This window comes from Vipera berus (assembly GCF_964194415.1).
Source record: "Vipera berus genome assembly, chromosome: 6".
Lineage (NCBI taxonomy): Eukaryota > Metazoa > Chordata > Lepidosauria > Squamata > Viperidae > Vipera > Vipera berus.
In genome coordinates this window covers 71,810,996-71,829,957 of record NC_138208.1, presented here as the reverse complement: position 1 = coordinate 71,829,957, position 18,962 = coordinate 71,810,996, and the positions used below count along the sequence as shown (strand labels likewise).

The 18,962-nt window shown below is 42.3% G+C and overlaps 1 protein-coding gene across 1 annotated transcript in view; it reads right to left on the bottom strand.

Moving 5' to 3' along the window:
- LOC308670024 (uncharacterized protein) overlaps nt 1–18,962 on the bottom strand; it is a 48,909-nt gene that overhangs the window by 9,921 nt on the left and 20,026 nt on the right. The window contains exons 9-14 of the mRNA XM_081331155.1: nt 18,050–18,135; nt 10,213–10,343; nt 9,754–9,813; nt 5,554–5,620; nt 4,061–4,155; nt 2,902–3,030 (exon numbers count right to left, since the gene is read on the bottom strand). Of these exons, the coding sequence (XP_081187281.1) occupies nt 2,902–3,030; nt 4,061–4,155; nt 5,554–5,620; nt 9,754–9,813; nt 10,213–10,343; nt 18,050–18,135 (568 nt within the window). The remainder of the gene's footprint in view (nt 1–2,901; nt 3,031–4,060; nt 4,156–5,553; nt 5,621–9,753; nt 9,814–10,212; nt 10,344–18,049; nt 18,136–18,962) is intronic.

Below are 18,962 nucleotides of genomic sequence, written 5' to 3'. Positions count from 1 at the left end.
AAATCCTACTGAGCTATCAAGCCCTTTTGTGCCCTCTTCTTTGGCTGCCTTATGTACTTGGCTTCTACTCTGGGAAGAGGAAAACTCCATCTGTTCCTTCAACAGAAAACAGTCTGATCTATCATTGTGTTGTCCTTCTCTGACTGCTTGAGAATTAACTCCCACACTATCTGCCTATCAGAAACATGTTAGGAAGAAAAAGAGAGAGTGTATGAAATCGCCTTACATCAGATGTCCTATGTTTACACTTGAAACTCGGATAGTGGGATTTGTAGTCCAAAACCTTGCCTAACTCATGCTTTCTAATGCCAACATCCATCTTCTTCAATGTGATCTACCCAAAGAGCAGTGATTCTCTGCAGCACTTATACAGTCCATATCTGCGTGATATAACCTGTGCAATGGAAGGATTTGTATATTCGCTCAAATATAAACTTTGCTGGCTTCTGTGCAGCCTAAACCATGCAAATGGGTGAGCTAAGGCAGCAAATCAAACTGACCATTTTGCTCGATATATTGCATTAGTCATGTCTGAGTAACAAGCTGATGAGACAAGTCTAACTTTGCTAAATGAGAGTCTAACAGAGCAATGTGATAGTGTAAAATGGACACGGCTATGCTATGCACCTCCAGTCTTACAGTTGGGGTTTCCCCCCCTCTTTTTTTCTTTTTCTTTTTAATGACTTAAGCTTCCTTTAGGGTTCATCTAACAGTCTTTGTTTCTGCATTAAAACTTGAGGAAACTGAGCTGCTGATTCTCAGAAACCATACTGTCAAAACTAGCAGCCCAAGTCAAAGTGGAATTCACTGTGACAGCCTGCATTGCACAAACCCAAACCCAGCCTTGAGGTAGGCTTTCCTGTCTGCCCTGCAACCTGCTTGTATCTCAAATCTTGGCTTAAAAGAACAGAAGGAAACACGAGAGCCCAGTGTTTGTGTGGTTGAGGATGACAAAAATTCTGAGGACTTTTGTTGTTATTGTATAAGAAAAAAAAATCACTTAATGGTTATTCCTCTCTCCCTACCTTCATTTCTTTGGTTTAATTCTTTTGCACTCTGGTATTGGAGAGGACTCATGAAAACACCAGCAAATCATCAAACAACTCAACAAAGAGTTCTCACTCAAATCACAAATGACCAGGTTCAAATTATCCTACTTCAGACATATTATGTAAAGACCTAGATCTATGGAAAAGGCTCTAATTGTGGGAAAACTGGAAGGAAAAAAAGAAGAGGGTGACTAGCAGCAAGGTAAATGACTACGGAGATTCTCAGTCATCTGAGTCATGGTTGTCCCAAAGGTGCTTTTTCCAAAAGGCAACTGGACTTTGTTTTTCCTTGAAGAGGTTTCGCTTCTTGGATGAGAAGTGAAATGTCTTCAAGCAAAAGCAAAGTTGCCTTTTGAAAATGCACCTTTGGAATAGCAGCAAAGCAGATAGGTATAATGGTGATGGGAGCACCACTGGAAGAACTTAAAAGGACCAGGTTAGGGACAGATCATTATGGAGAAAAAAAATCTATGTTGTTGCTAAGAGTCGACAATGATTTGTTGGCATATAATCAAATCAACCATTTCTTTGGTAGAGGAAATGGGAATCTGAAGAGTGTGGTGATGCGGTGGGAAGAATGATCACTGTTTTTCCTTTCAAAAATGAACTTTCAATTTCTTAAAGATCTGCAATAAGTGATTTACTGACATGCATAATGCTTAAGAAAATATGATCAGCTGTTAAGGGCAGGGTCTTAGCATTTTTTTTCAACTGTTTTCATTCATGGGGGGAAAGGGTGAGGTTCCATCTGAATCACTCTTAATTGTCTTTTCCATTAGAGTCCTAAAATATGCCTCACTCATCAAGCAGGTCATGATTACTTGTATCTCCACAGGTAGGCACGTATTCGAAATCAACATCTGGAAGGAATTGTGGGTGGAGGCCTCAGAATTGAAAAAGTGGCTTTCAGCAGTCCATCAGAAGCTCAGAAGAACAAATGCACTACAGGCAAAAGTGTCTAGAATAACGGATTACCTGGGCCAGCCTTGAGGGTAATGATTCACAGGGGCACAGCACTGGGGATTTTCCAGTAGGAAAACAAACCTGGAACTACCACCCTAAAATCTTTGGAGGGTGAATGAGACAGAAATAAATGAAAATGTAGCTAATTATAAAATGTAGATGTGATCAAATCTCCAGGGTAACACAGTACGTAATATATCTTTTCAAGTCTTTGTTTATTTAGGAGAAGGGTGGACAATGTAGAGGCTGCATGTGCCCTATCCCAACACCTGTCCGAACACACCAAGAGTTAGCAGGGCCAATATTTGCTGGATCTTTTTGTTTTGGGAGAAAATTACAGCAGGCTAAAATTGGATGACACAAGTGCCTTCAGCCTCCATATTTCATCTGCCAAAACCCTGATGCAAGAACATCAGCTTAATTCATAGGTGTTATGTCATCATCAGTCACGCTCTCTGTGATCATTGAAAGCTCCTGGCTACAAACTACTAGATATCGAAGTTTCACTTTATGAACTGCAAGACAGATTGTACTTCAAATTTAGTGAAACTTCCAAAATATATGATATCCATAATAGTGATGTTGTAGTAATAGGATAATAACAGACTAAGAGGATGAGGAGGAAGGAGATTCTACTTTTACCCTTAGTGATGGCTGTAAGCTGTCTACTCATGGGCTCAGGACCAGGTGAGGACAACACTGTGTGACTAAGGGGACAATTGGTATTGTCAGGACATGACTGCACTATGATAAAGTGTAAAATGAGGACAGGATCTACATTGAATATCAAAGAGCTGCACTCTGCTCTTAAGAAATCAAACAATGACAATGATAAAAAAATCCAATCAATACCAGGCACTGCAATCAGAAGACTATAGGAAGACCTTACATATTGCTCTGTTATCTGCTGGTGGATTTCCATGTCTCCCAAACCAAAGGTAAGTTCTCCAGTGCCTGTGATTACAGCACAGTAAGTTGCTGTGTTGTGTCCTTTCAGTTGTAAGACTCCTCTCATATCCTTAAAGCAAACCAAGAGAGACAAAGTCAGCAACATTTTTTTTTCATTCTCAGGAATTGTTTTTCTACTCTTCACTTTTTAAACTCTATATAGCAAATGAGTTGCAGGACTGCATATTCCTATAGACTCCTTCCTGAACATCCCAGAAATGATATTTTGAAGAAGCTTCTTGGATAAAAAGCGAAACATCTTCAAGAAAAAACAAAGAAAGTTGCCTTTTGAAAAGCTGGCTCAGGAATTCTGGGAGTTGAAGTCCATGAGTCATAAAAGAGCCGAGGTTGCCTACCCCTGACCTGGATGATTGAGAATCTCCATAAACATCCTTCCTGAACACTTAGGATTCACTGAGACACTTTAACTAGTCTGCTTCTCTATGGCATAACCTATATCACTTAACAATTTCATTTATTGATATATATATATATATATATATATATATATATATATATATATATATATATACATATATATATATGCCACTTCTCACCATTATTTTAAGTGATTTACAATCAAATTAATAAACCGTAACAAAGCCATTTTTTTAGATATTAAAAACAAAACATGGACATAATTGCAGTTTAGATACTGTCTAGGCAGAGGGCAAATATTTAAACTTCATATTCACCATGTTCAACTTGCCAATTAAGCTGTACAGCCCATGACTGAATATAACAGCTTCCACGGTGTTGCCCATGTAGTCTGTTACTTAAAAGAAGATGCTGATTTGATGAATATTGGGCAAACAAGACATAAAAATTAAAACTCAAAATTACAAAATTGAAAGAAAGGAAAACAAAGAACAAAAGCAAATAAAAGGCTTCAGTTCTGTTATTCACTGCCCAACGTTAGTTGTTCTGTAAGATGGGCCGCTATATAAATTGGGTAAATAAACAAACAAACAAGAAAGGAAAGGAAAGGAAAAGGAAAGGAAAAGAAAAAAGAAAAGAAAAGAAAAGAAAATTGGAAGTACATTATTATACTAAAATGTTATAAGTTCATAAGTTAACAATTGTCAAATGTTGCAAGCTACCATATGCCTACAGTGTCGTAGAACAGATTCTGAATGCTCATCTTTCCCCATGACTGAGATAAAAACAGGCATCTTCCCAAGACGACTTAAGCAATCTAAAAAAAAAGGAAGTAAAATGAAGCTAAACCTGGTTGACTATTTGAACAACAACATCAAAGTGAAAGGCTCTTGCTCTTTACCTGCTGTGTCCTATCATTTAGCAAGCTGACAACAAGGAGGAAGAAGAGCTATAACTATTGGCATCTTGTCTTGTGCCATTGTAATGCAGAGAAATTAGCATATGGTATACTGTAAGGGAGTAGGGACACGGTGGCTCAGTGGGTTAGGACGCTGAGTTTGTTGATCAGAAGGTCGGCAGTTTGGCGGGTTGAATCCCGAGTGCTGCGTAACAGAGGGAGCACCTGTTACTCGTCCCAGCTTCTGCCAACCTAGCAGTTCGAAAGCACGTAAAAATGCAAGTAGAAAAATAGGGACCAATACGGTGGGAAGGTAACAGCGTTCTGTGCGCCTTTGGCGTCTAGTCATGCTGGCCACATGACCACGGAGATGTCCTCGGACAAGCGCTGGCTCTTCAGCTTTGAAACGGAGATGAGCACCAGCCCCTAGAGTTGGAAACGACTAGCACGCATGTGCGGGGGAACCTTTACCTTTACCTTATACTGTAAGGGAGGTTGCAGTGTATTATGGACAATTACGTAGTTGTTCCACGGTTTCTACTCAGCCACAAGGCTAGGTGGATGCCTCACCATTTTTCCACTAAAATTCTAAATAATAGGTTAGCAGATAGACAGATAGATGGATGGCATTTATAAAATTATCCAATTCAGCAGTCACTCTGGATGGCATGCAGAATAAAAACAGATACAATAGCAAAAAGCAAAGGAAATATTAACGTAACAGTAAATATAATAGGGTGAAAATACATAATTTAACCAAAACTGACACTGCACACCTTGACCTGTGGCTTCCAGGGATCATTTAAACCTTCCTGTACTCTGGAGAGGATGTTCTTTCAATGAAAGGTGCTAAGACAGATGCTGGAGATGGAATTTGAAACCTTCTGGATGCAAAGCATATGGTCTAGCCTTGAGTTACAATTCTCTCCCATTTAGGGTTTAGTTTGGGAGGATCAGAGAGGAATAGAGCCTTTCCTAAGTCTGTCAAAAATAATTTGATGAGAAAAATGATGTGTGTTTTTTAACCTGAATTAATAAGGGAGCGATGAAGCCTATTTTCTTATCCCAGTAATTTTGCTTGCTGTGACTCAATAACAGACTTTGGGGGAATAGAGTGGGTGTCATAAGTTACAGTTAGGGGCCAGGGTTAGGGTTGAAACTAAACTATAATGCTATTATGAAGAGAGAGGAAGTATAGTACAGTATATGTATGGAGACTGAGAGTGAAGCAGCTGACTCTTGAACAGCATACCTTGAATTATGTTATTATTATTTGTAGAACTTCCATTCTTTGAGCACATCATGAGAATGAATTACCTGCTAGATTTTTGCCCACACCACCGAAGGATTGTCTCACTGTAGCTGGATTTGTCTGCCCCCCATCCTGAAAGTACAGAAGATAGATCAATAAAGTAAAGCAGAAATTGAAGGCCATGGGGATTCTGATTAGGTGGATTACAATCCTTTATTCTATACAAGGGGTCTTCAAACCTGGCCTTTTTATGACTTGTGGACTTCAACTCCCAGAATTCCTCAGCCTGGCTGAGGAATTCTGGGAGTTGAAGTCCACAAGTCATACAAGGGCCAGTTTGAAGACCCCTGTTCTATACAGACAGTGCTCGACATACAATTCATTTAGCACTGAAAAAAGTGAGCTATGATCGTTTTTCACACAACCATTACAGCATCTCCATGGTCATGTGATCAAACTTCAGATGCTTGGCCATGACTCATATTTATGATGTTTGCAGTGTCCCAGGGTCATATGATCACCTTTTGCGACCTTCTGACAAGCAGTCAATGGGGAAGCCTGATGCACTTTACAATCATATTACTAACTTACCAACTGCAGTGATTTGCTTAACAACTGTGGCAGAAAAAGTCATAAAAGGAGGCAAAAATCACTTAACGTCTTGCTTAGCCACAGAAATTTTGGGCTCAATTGTGGTCATATGTCAAGGACTACCTGTATTTCCTATTCAATCCAATAGAAACTTAACTCATACCAATAGAGATGTGATGCTAATTTCTTTTTAAACTCAGATTGTAGAATAATATTAGTGGCATCCACACTCACTACTTACTATTAGTCATTTTTAACTGGATATTTCACTTCTATATGCAATCAAACGTATAAGTGTGATAAATGATCATTGTTAAATGAAGGAAAACATTGTTGGAGGTAGTTTAGCTCCATCTGTATCTACTTAGCTAATTCAGTGCTCATTTGGAACTGGTTTTAAGAAATGCAGCTTGGGGAAAGTGAGCTTTGTGAACAGGCTCAGCTAACGTATCTATATAACAATTGGCAAACAATACAGCAGAGGCAGAAAACAAAATTTTATGTAAATTTACTAGCATAAATGGATTGAAGCAGCAATCAGGAATCTGTCACTCTCCAGATGTTGATAGGGAGGCTGGATCAGATACAGTATGAATTGTAATTATAATCCACCATCTGGACAGTCATATGCTTCTGATTATGTGTTAGATCAACTAATGCAAGAGATGGCAACTTTGCAAAGGAGTTGGAAAGTTGCATGCAACACTATCTGAATTAATCTTTCCCCATTTTGCTTATAGTAGATATGGAACTTTGAAAAAAGCCCAGTCAAAAATCTTATGTAGTTGTATAATAAGCAAAAATGAAACAGGCCACACTGCTTTTTAGCATGTTAGATAAACCCAGTTTTAAAATGAATAAGTCAGTTTAAAAAGGAAGTCAGTACCATCAGTGAAAGCAAGGGTTCTATAGACTAATAAATTTCAATGAGGACATCTGATTTAGCAACATCACTTTTGGTCCTATCACAACAATATGTCTCTGCCTCCTGGACTGATATCAGAAATTCCTACAGCTGTTTTTTATTGAATTGATTCCTTTCACCTGCATTGGTCTTTGCAACTCTTCTAAACTACAGATAATCCTTCACTTAACGACCACAACTGAGCCCCAAATTTCTATTGCTAAGTGAGACATTTGTTAAGTGAATTTTGCTCCATTCTACCACCTTTCTTGCAGATCAATCATTGCAGATGTTAAGTTGGCAACATGATTCTTAAGTTAATCTGGCTTCCCCATTGACTTTGCTTGTCAAGTCACTAAAGACTAAAGAGGTTCACATGACCCTGGGACACTGCAACCGTCATAAGAGCCTTGGTGGAGCAGTGGGCTAATGCCTCCTTAAGTAACACCAGCTGCCTGCAATTAGTGCAGGTTCGCATCCCACCAGGCTCAAGGTTGACTCAACCTTCCATCCTTCCGAGGTAGGTAAAATGAGGACCCAGATTGTTGGGGGCAATTAAGCTGACTTTGTAATAATGTCGCTTGGGGTGTGTGTGAAAGCCCTAATAAGCAGGCATATACATAGAATGAAGGCTACTGCTAAGCTTGTAAGCCGCCCTGAGTCTTCGGAGAAGGGCGGGATATAAATGGAATTAAAATAAAATAAAATAAATAAAATAAATATGAGCCAATCACCAAGCATCTGAACTTGGGTTATGTGACCATGGGAATGCTATAATAATCATAGGTGTGAAAAATGGTTGTCACTTTTTTCATTGTCATTCTAACTGCGAATGGTTACTAAATGAACTGTTGTAAGTCGAGGACTACTTGTACTGTATAGTAAAGCACTTCATCTGGGCTAATTTATCATAGTGTGTGTTTTCTTTCTGTCTCTAAGCATTAGGAAGGGGGTTTTTTTGGTAGTTCACGTTAATGAAATCTCACCACTGTCTGCACCTCCTTTATATTCTTCTGTTGAGCCACCTGTCAGATAAATCACTAACAGTTGGAAATGCAACAAAGGTTGGTTTTCCCAAAGGTTGTATTTATGTCACCTGGCACCAGGTGTTCCATCTAGGCACAGAACAAAGCAAACATCTCTATTCAAGTCGTTGCTTAGGTAAGCGCTATCTGTCATGAAACGTTTCCACTGCTTTTGATTCATGGTATTACCAATATATTCCCACTGGATGGGGATTTTTCTGGACAGCTTATTACTTTTGAACCAGCAGTTTCTCTAACCTGCAATCAAAGTGCCCAATACATTTCAATGTGGCCTTTACCTTAATGCTGCTATTTGTTATAAAATGGCCCACCATTTTTTTCTTCTTCATAAGATGCCAGGGTCTCAACTCGAGTGCTTTTGATGGCAGAAGTCACAGCAATTACTCTCTGCATCTCAGCTGTGAATTTCCAGGAGCAAAAAAATGTGTACACTTTGTAGCACCACAACAAGAAATGGATAAAGAGTAGCCAGGGGACAAAATGGACCAATAGGCTTTAACCTAGGTTTCGTTTTGTGGTGATCCTCTAGTAGTTCTTCAGGCTGAGCAATCCGTGCTTAGAATTGCATAGAGCAGGGCTTTTCAACCAGTGGTACGGGTACCACCTTTGGTACATTGGCACCTGGCAGGTGGTACGCAACCATCCGAGAAAAGTGGTAGTGGGGGAGGGGAATGAGCAGAATTGGTGGCAGCACCGCACAAGCCTGAGCGAGAGAGGGCTGGAGCTGCAGGGCTGTCAGGGCTCAGCGGAAGCACCAGGATCAGCGCCAGGCTCCAGCTGGAGCTCGGCACTGATCCTGGCGCGTCGCTGAGCCCAGAAGCACAGATAAGTTGGAATGTTGCAGCATCTCCAGGGTCCAGCAGACGGGGGAATAAAAACCAAACCCTCACCCACACCCACCCCCGCTGCCAATCCTCAACAGAAATGCTCACAACAATGAAAACCTCAGTCAGGAGGAAGAGCACCGCCAGGCAGGAAGGCAGGTGTCTTGCTTGGCTGTGGCCTGGGGGGCACTTTTTTCACTGCATTGTAACTTCAAACAGTCACTAAGCGAACTGTTGTAAGTTGAGGACTACTTGTGCTTCATCATTTTTTTCCTTTTTTTTCCCCAGTCATCAAGTTTTTGACACCTTGCTAGGTGACTGGTGGTACTCGGATGTTGCCATATCCTAAAAGTAGTACAATGGGTGAAAAGGTTGAAAAGACGTGGCATAGAGAATTCTGCTTCTCCCTGCCTTTGTTTCTCTAAGAACACAAAGGCTGCTTTTGCATCAAAAGTTGAAGGTCTCAAGCTTTCGACCTCTGCTGCTGTGTAGCGGGTTTGTTGTTCTGTGATTAATTTTTTTTTTAAAAAAAGCTCTCTCTGAAAATATGAGCGATCAGCTTTATGACTGATATGAGGAGGAAGTGCTCAACCCTGTATATAAGTCTCTTTTAAGAACAGACGGCCTTGGTGATCAGAATGAGGGCAGTCAGCAATATGTATATATTTTTGACTGAAGACTCTAGAGAACACTTTTTTCTTTGCTTAAGCTGGCAGTGGGCAAGTTTTGCTGCGTTTCAAATTTGCTGCAATTCTACAAACAGTTTGAATTTGACTTGGTCTGTACAGTCTATTATTATCTGCATATCCTTATGATCTGTTATTCAGAAAAGATGATAACCAGCTCTAAAGTAACAGATCAAATGAAGAGTAAAATCTGAATATTATTAAATGCAATTACTTTTATCGTTGCAGCTTTTGCCTTGGCTATGATGTCAGTGTTGATACCACCAATGACTACCTAAAAAGGAAACAGAAATGTGAAAATGTTATCAAATGTTCAGTTGGACTTTTTATTTGACTTTTACAGCTCTTCCACTTTAAAGTATAAGTTGAACATTCAAATAAGCAGATAAATTGCACCAAAAATGCAGAGCAACTAGCTGCTCAGGGCCTCCCATTACCAAAAATTATTTTTCCTGGCCATATCTTATGCTTTCCTATGACCTTTAATCCAGTGAATAATGCTGGTTGACAGTTGAAATACCCATTCACCAAGTCATCTACAGAGTGAAGATTGACCTAAATGATTTAGACATTGCCTTCTCTCGTGGTAATAGTTAGAATGGTCCAGCTCAGCAAACCATTCACACAACAGAACTCTTGAAAAAAAAAGGCAAAAACAGGGGAAAGTACTCACGGGTCTTGGCACATCAGGTGTGTTTTCATTTTGAGACAAGTTGCCTCTCCCATCCTGACCTCTTTGGAGTCTGTTCAGGGCTACAGCAATGCGACTGCCCACTATGGCATTATTCTTGATCAGTGCAATATCTGATACCAATTGATAAAGGAAAGAAAAATGTAACAACCCAAGAATTGAAACTATCAGTAAGGTATGGTAGTTAGGATGCTAAATGTGGAACACTGAGACCCTCTGTATCGGATTCTACCTCACCGGGTAATTATTATAAGGATAAAATTAGAAGGGGTGTTTCACTCCCATCTAAATCACCTTGCATTCTCAGAGAAAAGACGGGATATCTATACAATTAACAATAACAGAGAAACATAAACCCAAAACCCTCAAAGCCCACTTTGTTATCTAAAGCCGCTCTTATGCCTTCTGGAATGGCTATATAGACATTACTTCAAAAGAGAAAATACATTATAGAGAAAAGGAATGTTTCCATTAAAGTTTACACACACACACACACACACACACACACACACACACACAAATGCATATTTATATATGGCCATCCTAATATATTCTGATTGCACTGTTACAATGCAGTAAGAAATATCACCCAACATATGAATAATTCTTAACAATTATAGAAGTGTTATTATAATTACTTTAGTTTTGTTATAAGGGAGTTAAAGGGTGGAAGGTTTGTTAACGTTGTAATAGATATTTAGCATATGTTTGCATAAGATTGCTATATGTAATACCCTGTATTCTGCTTTGGGAAGTCCGGGGGGGGAGGGAAGGGGAGAGGGTTGATGGGGAGGGGGGGGGGTTTATTATTAAAATTTTGTAAAACTTTTCAATAAAAAAAGAAAGAAAGAAATATCACCCAACCATGAAACAAGCTTACTGGATTTTTCAAATGATTGGTATAAGAATTTAAGATCAAAAAGTTTTGTAATTCCATCTAGTCCAGCTTTTGCAAACACCGAGGCAAAGCAGTTGAGCTGAGTCATGTATACCCAGGGCTTTTTTTCTCATAGAACGCTCGGAACGGAGTTCCGGCACCTTTTTTGGATGGAACCTTGTGGGATAGGCAAGGCAGGTTGTATGGCATGTGTGAGTTCCGGTACCTTTTTCTTTTACAAAAAAAGCACTGTGTCAGAATCCATTTATATCATATTCATAAATGGAATGTTTCAAACATTATCCCATGGATTCTGTCATCTCCCGAAGAGAAGAGGATAGATGTGTATTGAACCGGCAATAGGCATTTCAAAGGAAAGGAGAAGCCTTTTGAACTGGGGAAACAAAAGGGGGGGTTAGCATCTGGTTTTTGTCACGGTAGACAGCAATAAACAAAAGGGTCCTAACTTCCTCTTTCCCACGAGATGGATGATACGAGAGGAAGGATGGGGGGGACTGACCAAATGGGGATTAAGGGGGGTTAAACCGGGAACTCTTTATAAGGGTTTACATCGTGGAAATATTAAGCCCTGTCTCATTTCCTACAACCGAGCACGTCATAGTAAAGATTTCTTTTGGACTAAAATCCTGACTCCAAGAGTTTTTGTCTTCCTAAGACGTGGTTTGGGGTGGGTCCTGACATTAGACAGGGCTTGCAACGAAAGTCAACCCGGGAAGAAGAACCTTACCAGGGGATTTTGCAAATAAATATGATGTCTGACGATGAAGCAAGAAGGGAAGAAAGCCCCACGGAGAAGGAGCCTTCCCCCCAGCCGAACTCCCAGAAACATTGGGAAACTGAGGCATCATATTCCTCCAGGGAGGAAACGGCGGAGCAGCACGAACAAAAACCCCGGTGGTCGATGGGCGTTGGAAGGAAAAGTGAGTGGAAAAAGGCTTCGAGAGAAGTGACCCTGAGACGGAGCGACCACCAACCGGAATGGAAACAAGAGATGGAGAACTCCCTGCACGCCAGTGAGGAAGAGCGGATTCTGGAAAAAGCTATTGACTTGATGAAAACAACCCTGAGCTCACTAAGGGAGGAGAGAGCTGGAAACCACAACACCTGGGGTCGCAACTGGAGGGGTAACGGAAGGGACCCAACACCTGAAACCCCAGGGCTGTCCAATGGAACAGGAGCCGCTGACTCAGCGGTACCCACCCCCCCCAGACCCACAGATGGGGATCGAGATGAGGAGCGATACACTCCGCGGCGCAGACAACGATCCAGCCAAAGATTCCCACCCCTGGAAGCAAAATTCAAGGGGGAGCCATCACGACTGGGATTTTTCCTAACCCAAGTCCTCAGCTACATGGAAGAGTACGGACGGGACATCCCCAGTGACAAAACACGCATCCGAATTGTGCAATCTGCCCTGGACGGGACGGCCGCAGACTGGGTGGTGAACCTGCATGACTCCAACGCCCCAGAACTCAACGACTTCAACCGATTCATGTCATCCTTGAGGCGACGATTTGAGGACCCTTTGGCTGACCGGAAGGCCCGGGAGAGAATCAAGACGGTGAGGCAGGGCAGGAGAACAGTGGCCGAATATACCCAAGAATTCCGAGCCATCGCCAGCAAGCTGAACTGGCCAGAAGATATCCTCCTCAGCCATTTCAAAGACGGTCTAAACTACGACCTGTATGACGCTTGCCTGCCTCGGGGAGACCCCTACCATCTCGATGACTGGTATGTCCTGGCAGAGGAAGTGGAAATAGACCTATTGAAAAGACAACGCAGAGGAAAACCATGGGGCCGCCCGCCACTCGAGCAAACACGTGAGGGGGAAAACCCACCGGCCACGGCTAAAAAATCAAAGGGATGTTTCAATTGCAGGAGAGAGGGCCACCGTGCTGCAGAATGTCGTTCGAAAGCCCCTCCACGCAAAACAGAGGCACCATCTTCCAAAAAGCTGGGGAAGTCTCAAGGCAACCCAAAAGAATCTTCCATGAAGGGGACAGAGGCTGTAGAGTCCACAATTTCTGCCAAAACCTGGGATTGGACTCCGGCCTACACTGCAGGGGCGGTGGACACCTCGGAAGACAGCTCAGAGGGAGAACCTTTGGTAAGTGGACCTCTTCCACCCATACTTAAGACAGTAACTATATTAGCTTCCTCTGCACCAAAAGCAAATGAAATAAAAGCTTTGATAGACTCTGGCTGCATCCGCTGCCTCATCAGCCCAACACTGGTGGAGGAACTGAGCATCCCAGTGAGGAGGCTAAAACAACCAATCTCCTTCAGTCAATTAGACGGGTCTATAGCAGGGGGGGACCAGCTACCCTAGCCACTCTACCACTCCACATGTCCCTGGGGTCCCATGAGGAAGACATAACATTTATAGTGGCCCCAGGCATGGCATGCCCAATGATTTTAGGACTGGAATGGCTGAAGAAATGGAACCCCGGGATAAACTGGAGGACTGCAGAACTCAACTTCCCAAAAGGGGAACAGGAAAACGTAAAACCCCCAAACACCCCCCCAACCCAGAGGGAGGAAAAAGCAGCAGTGGGGGAAGAGAAAGGGCTAACAGAGATACCGGAGGAATACAGGGACCTGGCTGAGGTTTTCAGTGAGGAAAGAGCAGATGAGCTCCCCCCCCACCGCCCCACAGACTGCACCATAGAATTCAAACCTGGGGCAAAACTCCCAAAACCCAGGATGTATGCCATGAGCCCAAGGGAAATGGCAGAAATGGAGAGATTCATAAAGAAAAACTTAGAAAGAGGATTTATTGAGCCCGCCAAACCCAAAGTAGCCGCCCCGGTTCTGTTCAGGGAGAAGAAGGATGGTTCCTTTCGTTTGGTTGTAGATTACCGGAACCTAAATACAATTAGTGAATGTAATCTATACCCCCTTCCCCTAATGAAGGATATGCTATCCCACCTATCGAAAGGAAAGATCTTTACCAAACTAGACCTGAGGGAAGCATACTACCATATTAGGATTAAGGAAGGAGACGAATGGAAAACTGCATTCAACTGCCCAATGGGGTGCTATCAATTCAAAGTATTGCCATTTGGACTGCAAGGGGCCCCCGCAGTCTTTATGCAATTAATTAATGACGTACTGAGAGAGCACCTATATAAGGGGGTCCTGGTTTACCTCGATGACATCCTTATCTTCACAGAAACCAAAGAGGAACATATCAAACTAGTCAGAGCAGTCCTGAAGAAATTGCGAGCTGCCCATTTATATGCTAAATTATCGAAGTGTGAATTTCATAAGGAAAAAATCGACTACCTGGGATATTGCATATCCCCAGAGGGCATCGAAATGGACCCAGAGAAGGTCAGGGCAGTACTAGAGTGGGCACCCCCCCGCACACGGAAGCAATTGCAAAGTTTCCTGGGGTTTGCAAATTTCTACCGCCAATTCATCCCTGCATTTGGCCAAATAGCCATGCCCCTCACAAATTTGTTGAAAACGAAGGGGGGGTCACCCGTGAAACCCAGCCAGCCTCTGAAATGGTCAATGGAATGTCAAGCAGCATTTGAGAGGCTAAAGAGACTCTTTTCTGCGGAACCTGTACTTAAACACCCAGATCCCAACAAACCTTTTGTAATACAGGCAGATGCGAGCGACGTAGCAGTCGGAGCCGTATTACTACAAGAAAATGATGAGGGGGCGTTGCAACCTTGCGCATATACATCCAGGAAACTTACAGAAACTGAACAACGATGGCCAATATGGGAGAAGGAAGCATTCTCATTAAGGTGGTCATTATTAACTTGGCGTCAATTTTTGGAAGGAAATAAAATACCTTTCCAAGTCTGGACTGACCACAAAAATTTAGAAGCACTAAAAACGCCCAGGAAGCTCACTCCTAAGCAAGCCCGCTGGTCCCAACACTTTCACCGATTCAATTTCACTCTCAAACACTTACCGGGGGGAAAGAACTTCCTGGCAGATGCATTATCCCGCATGCCCCAATATAACAGCACAAGAGTTACTGACTTTAAACCACTTGTACCGGAACAACAACTGGCAGCACCAGTCACCACCAGGGCACAAGAAAAAATGAAACCGAAGGTAGATAGCCAAACTGGAATAGAATTCAGGAAATCTTTGGAAAGTGATGAATGGTTCCAGAAAAATAAACATGTGTGCACAATTAAAGATGGACTGCCGTGGGTGGGGGAGAAGCTATATATACCTGCCACACAGAGAATCAATTTCATGCAACTGTGCCATGATACAAAATCAGCAGGACACTTTGGCTTTGTAAAAACCTTACACTTAACTAAAAGGCAATTTTGGTGGCCATCTATGAAAAAGGACATAGAAAGCTATGTGGGTAGCTGTCAAATTTGCGCAATGGCCAAGAGGTTACAAGGGAAATCGCCAGGACTGTTACAACCAGTGGCGAATCCCTCAGCCCCATGGAAAGAAATAGCCATGGATTTTATTGTGGAACTACCAGAAAGCAACGGAAACACCGTTATCTGGACTGTTACTGATCTGTTCTCTAAGCAAGTCCATTTCATACCTTGCCCAAAAATTCCTACTGCAAAAACATTAGCAAAACTTTTTGTACAACATATTTACAGATTGCATGGAGCACCACTACGCATCATATCTGACAGGGGGGTGCAATTTACCTCAGCATTCTGGAAGGAATTTTTATCTCTGTTAGGAACCACCCAAGGACTGACATCTAGTCATCACCCTCAGGGTAATGGTCAATCGGAAAGGGCTAACTCTGTACTTGAACAATATTTAAGATGTTATGTACATTTTCAGCAGAACAATTGGACAGACCTGCTGCCTTTCGCAGAAGTGGCATATAACAACGCAATTCACTCCAGCACAGGTTACACTCCTTTTCAAGTAGCCACAGGCCAGAGCTTCAACCCCATACCTGATCTAACCCCAAAAGAACCGGTAATTCCAGAACTAAAGGAATGGATTGCTCAGTTACAATACACCTGGCCTATTGTCAGAAAAGCATTAACAGAGGCTAGATTAGCACACAAGACACAGGCAGACAAGAAAAGATCTGATCCCACACCGTTCAAGGTGGGAGAGATGGTATATCTGTCTACAAAATACCTTAAGTCTCTCCAACCCTGTAAAAAACTAGGACCAAAATACATTGGACCTTTTCCAATTAAAAGAATCATAAACCCAGTAACAGTTGAATTAGAACTACCTAAAAATCTTAGACGAATACACCCAATCTTTCACTGCAGTCTAATAAAGAGAGAACAACAATCTCCCCTACGAACAAAAATTCCACCACCACCACCTCCCATCATGGTGGAAGGAGAACAACATTTCGAGGTGAAGGAAATTCTGGATTCCAGGAGACATCATGGAACAACTCAATATCTAGTGGCTTGGAAACACCTCCCCTCCTCAGAAAATGAATGGGTCAGCAAACACCACGTTAAAGCACCAAAGCTGCTTAAGAGATTTCATACAGAATATCCAAACAAACCGAGTTAACATTTACACATGTTATTTTTTCTTCTCTTTTCTTTTCTCCCCCTACAGATGGACACATCTTTCTTCTAAGGAGAGCGGACTGTCAGAATCCATTTATATCATATTCATAAATGGAATGTTTCAAACATTATCCCATGGATTCTGTCATCTCCCGAAGAGAAGAGGATAGATGTGTATTGAACCGGCAATAGGCATTTCAAAGGAAAGGAGAAGCCTTTTGAACTGGGGAAACAAAAGGGGGGGTTAGCATCTGGTTTTTGTCACGGTAGACAGCAATAAACAAAAGGGTCCTAACTTCCTCTTTCCCACGAGATGGATGATACGAGAGGAAGGATGGGGGGGACTGACCAAATGGGGATTAAGGGGGGTTAAACCGGGAACTCTTTATAAGGGTTTACATCGTGGAAATATTAAGCCCTGTCTCATTTCCTACAACCGAGCACGTCATAGTAAAGATTTCTTTTGGACTAAAATCCTGACTCCAAGAGTTTTTGTCTTCCTAAGACGTGGTTTGGGGTGGGTCCTGACACACTGTGTATACCTATTAGTAGAGGATGAAGGACTCTACTGGAATCCTTTCAATGACTCTAGGTCGGAAGGTCTGCTGCTTATCAACACAGTGCCACTGATCAAGTTAATTGTTTCTGTTTCTGAGGAAGATTTTCTAAATGTTGTTGTTTGCCAAAGACTGGCTCAAATGTGCAGCTGCTAGACCTTCTTTCTAGGGACTCTGAATTTCAAGATGAAGAGGGAAGTATGAATTTGAATCTTGCACAGATGGACCTCTTTCCTCTCACAAATGCTCCTACTGACTCCCAACAATCTCACTATTGTGCCTAAAGCACAGATATCTTCCAAGCCAAAAGGGAATCTATGGACTTTTGTTGATGGCAAGGAGAGCCAGGTTTCTATGGTAAGTCTCTTCTAGAAAAAATATGAATACCAATTTCACAAGAAACAATAAGAAACCAAACTGGTAAAGGATCTGATATTTTGGGAAGCCCATTGGGTAGACATAGGAGGAAAACTCTACCCATCCTAATGACACTGACACAGTCTGGCTGTAAATTAACCTAAACATTTTGCAAATAGGAATAACTTCTCAATCATGGCTTTCCTGAAGGAGCAATTTGGATTCATGATCCTCCGTCTCACAGATGGAGGAACCATGCCTGCTTACCTACTGGCTCCATTCTTTCCTTTCTGACTGCTTCCCTTGTCTGCCCACCCTCAGAGCAATTTCAGCTGTTTTGCTCTTCCAACTTCAGCTGAGATCAGCAAAAAAGATGCTTTGGGAGTGACTTTTGAAGGACAGGTCAGGTAGCAATATTGCAGAACTCTATATGGATACTGCAAGAAGAAATTATGAAGTTGCATTTGGGGGGAGAGTTCGAAAGGGTGCTGAAGATGCTGTAAGATAGGAAAGGATACTGGACTTCAGTGACTCTCCACCAGATAACTCATTTACCCTTTGCAGCAAAAAGGGCGTAAGCTCCTTTCCTGTGATCTTTTTCCCCCTGTAAGTGGAACAACAAGCTTAGCTTTGCATGATTGATAGCTAATCCATTTACAAAGTTAGATATTTTGCAGAAGAAAAAGAAAGAAAGAAAGAAAAACCCCTTATCAAAAGCCTTCTGATTGGGAGGAACCTTGAAGGAAGCTTCCACAAGGATGATATATTTTGGATGGGAAACACAGTAGGGGATCTGTGATTGCAATTGCAAATATTGGAGAAAGCAATCTGAACTGGGATCACAGCGTTATTTATCTAATTCATCCTGTCCCTGAAGGTGAAATGCTCAATGAATGAAAAAACACAAGCGTCTCTTCCTTTGAATCATGCAAGTTTTGAATTATGGGAAAATGTTCCAAGGAGAAAGATTTAGCCTTCTATCAGCATTATGGCCCTAATAGTGATATATTGTCTTTAAACAAAACAGTAAGAGAACTGGTTCTTCCCCGAGGTGCCGGGAGCGAGGATGTGCAGCCTCCTGAGCTCCGGCTGGTTTACCTGAATGCCAGGTCCGTGGTTAATAAGGCTCCCCTTGTGCGGGATTTGGTGGAGGGTGAGCATGCGGACCTGGCTTGTATCACCGAAACCTGGTTGGGCCCAGAGGGTGGGGTCCCTTTGGTTGATCTTTGCCCACCAGGTTTCCGAGCGTTACACCAGCCTCGGGCTCAAGGTAGGGGCGGGGGAGTGGCGGTAGTTATCAGGGAGACCTTATGTCCGCGGGAGACCACCGTCCCTCAGATAGTCGGGTGTGAGTCTCTCTTTTTGAGGTTTGGTTCGGGGGTGCAGTTGGGCTTGCTGCTGGTGTACATTTCGCCTAGTCACACAGCGGCA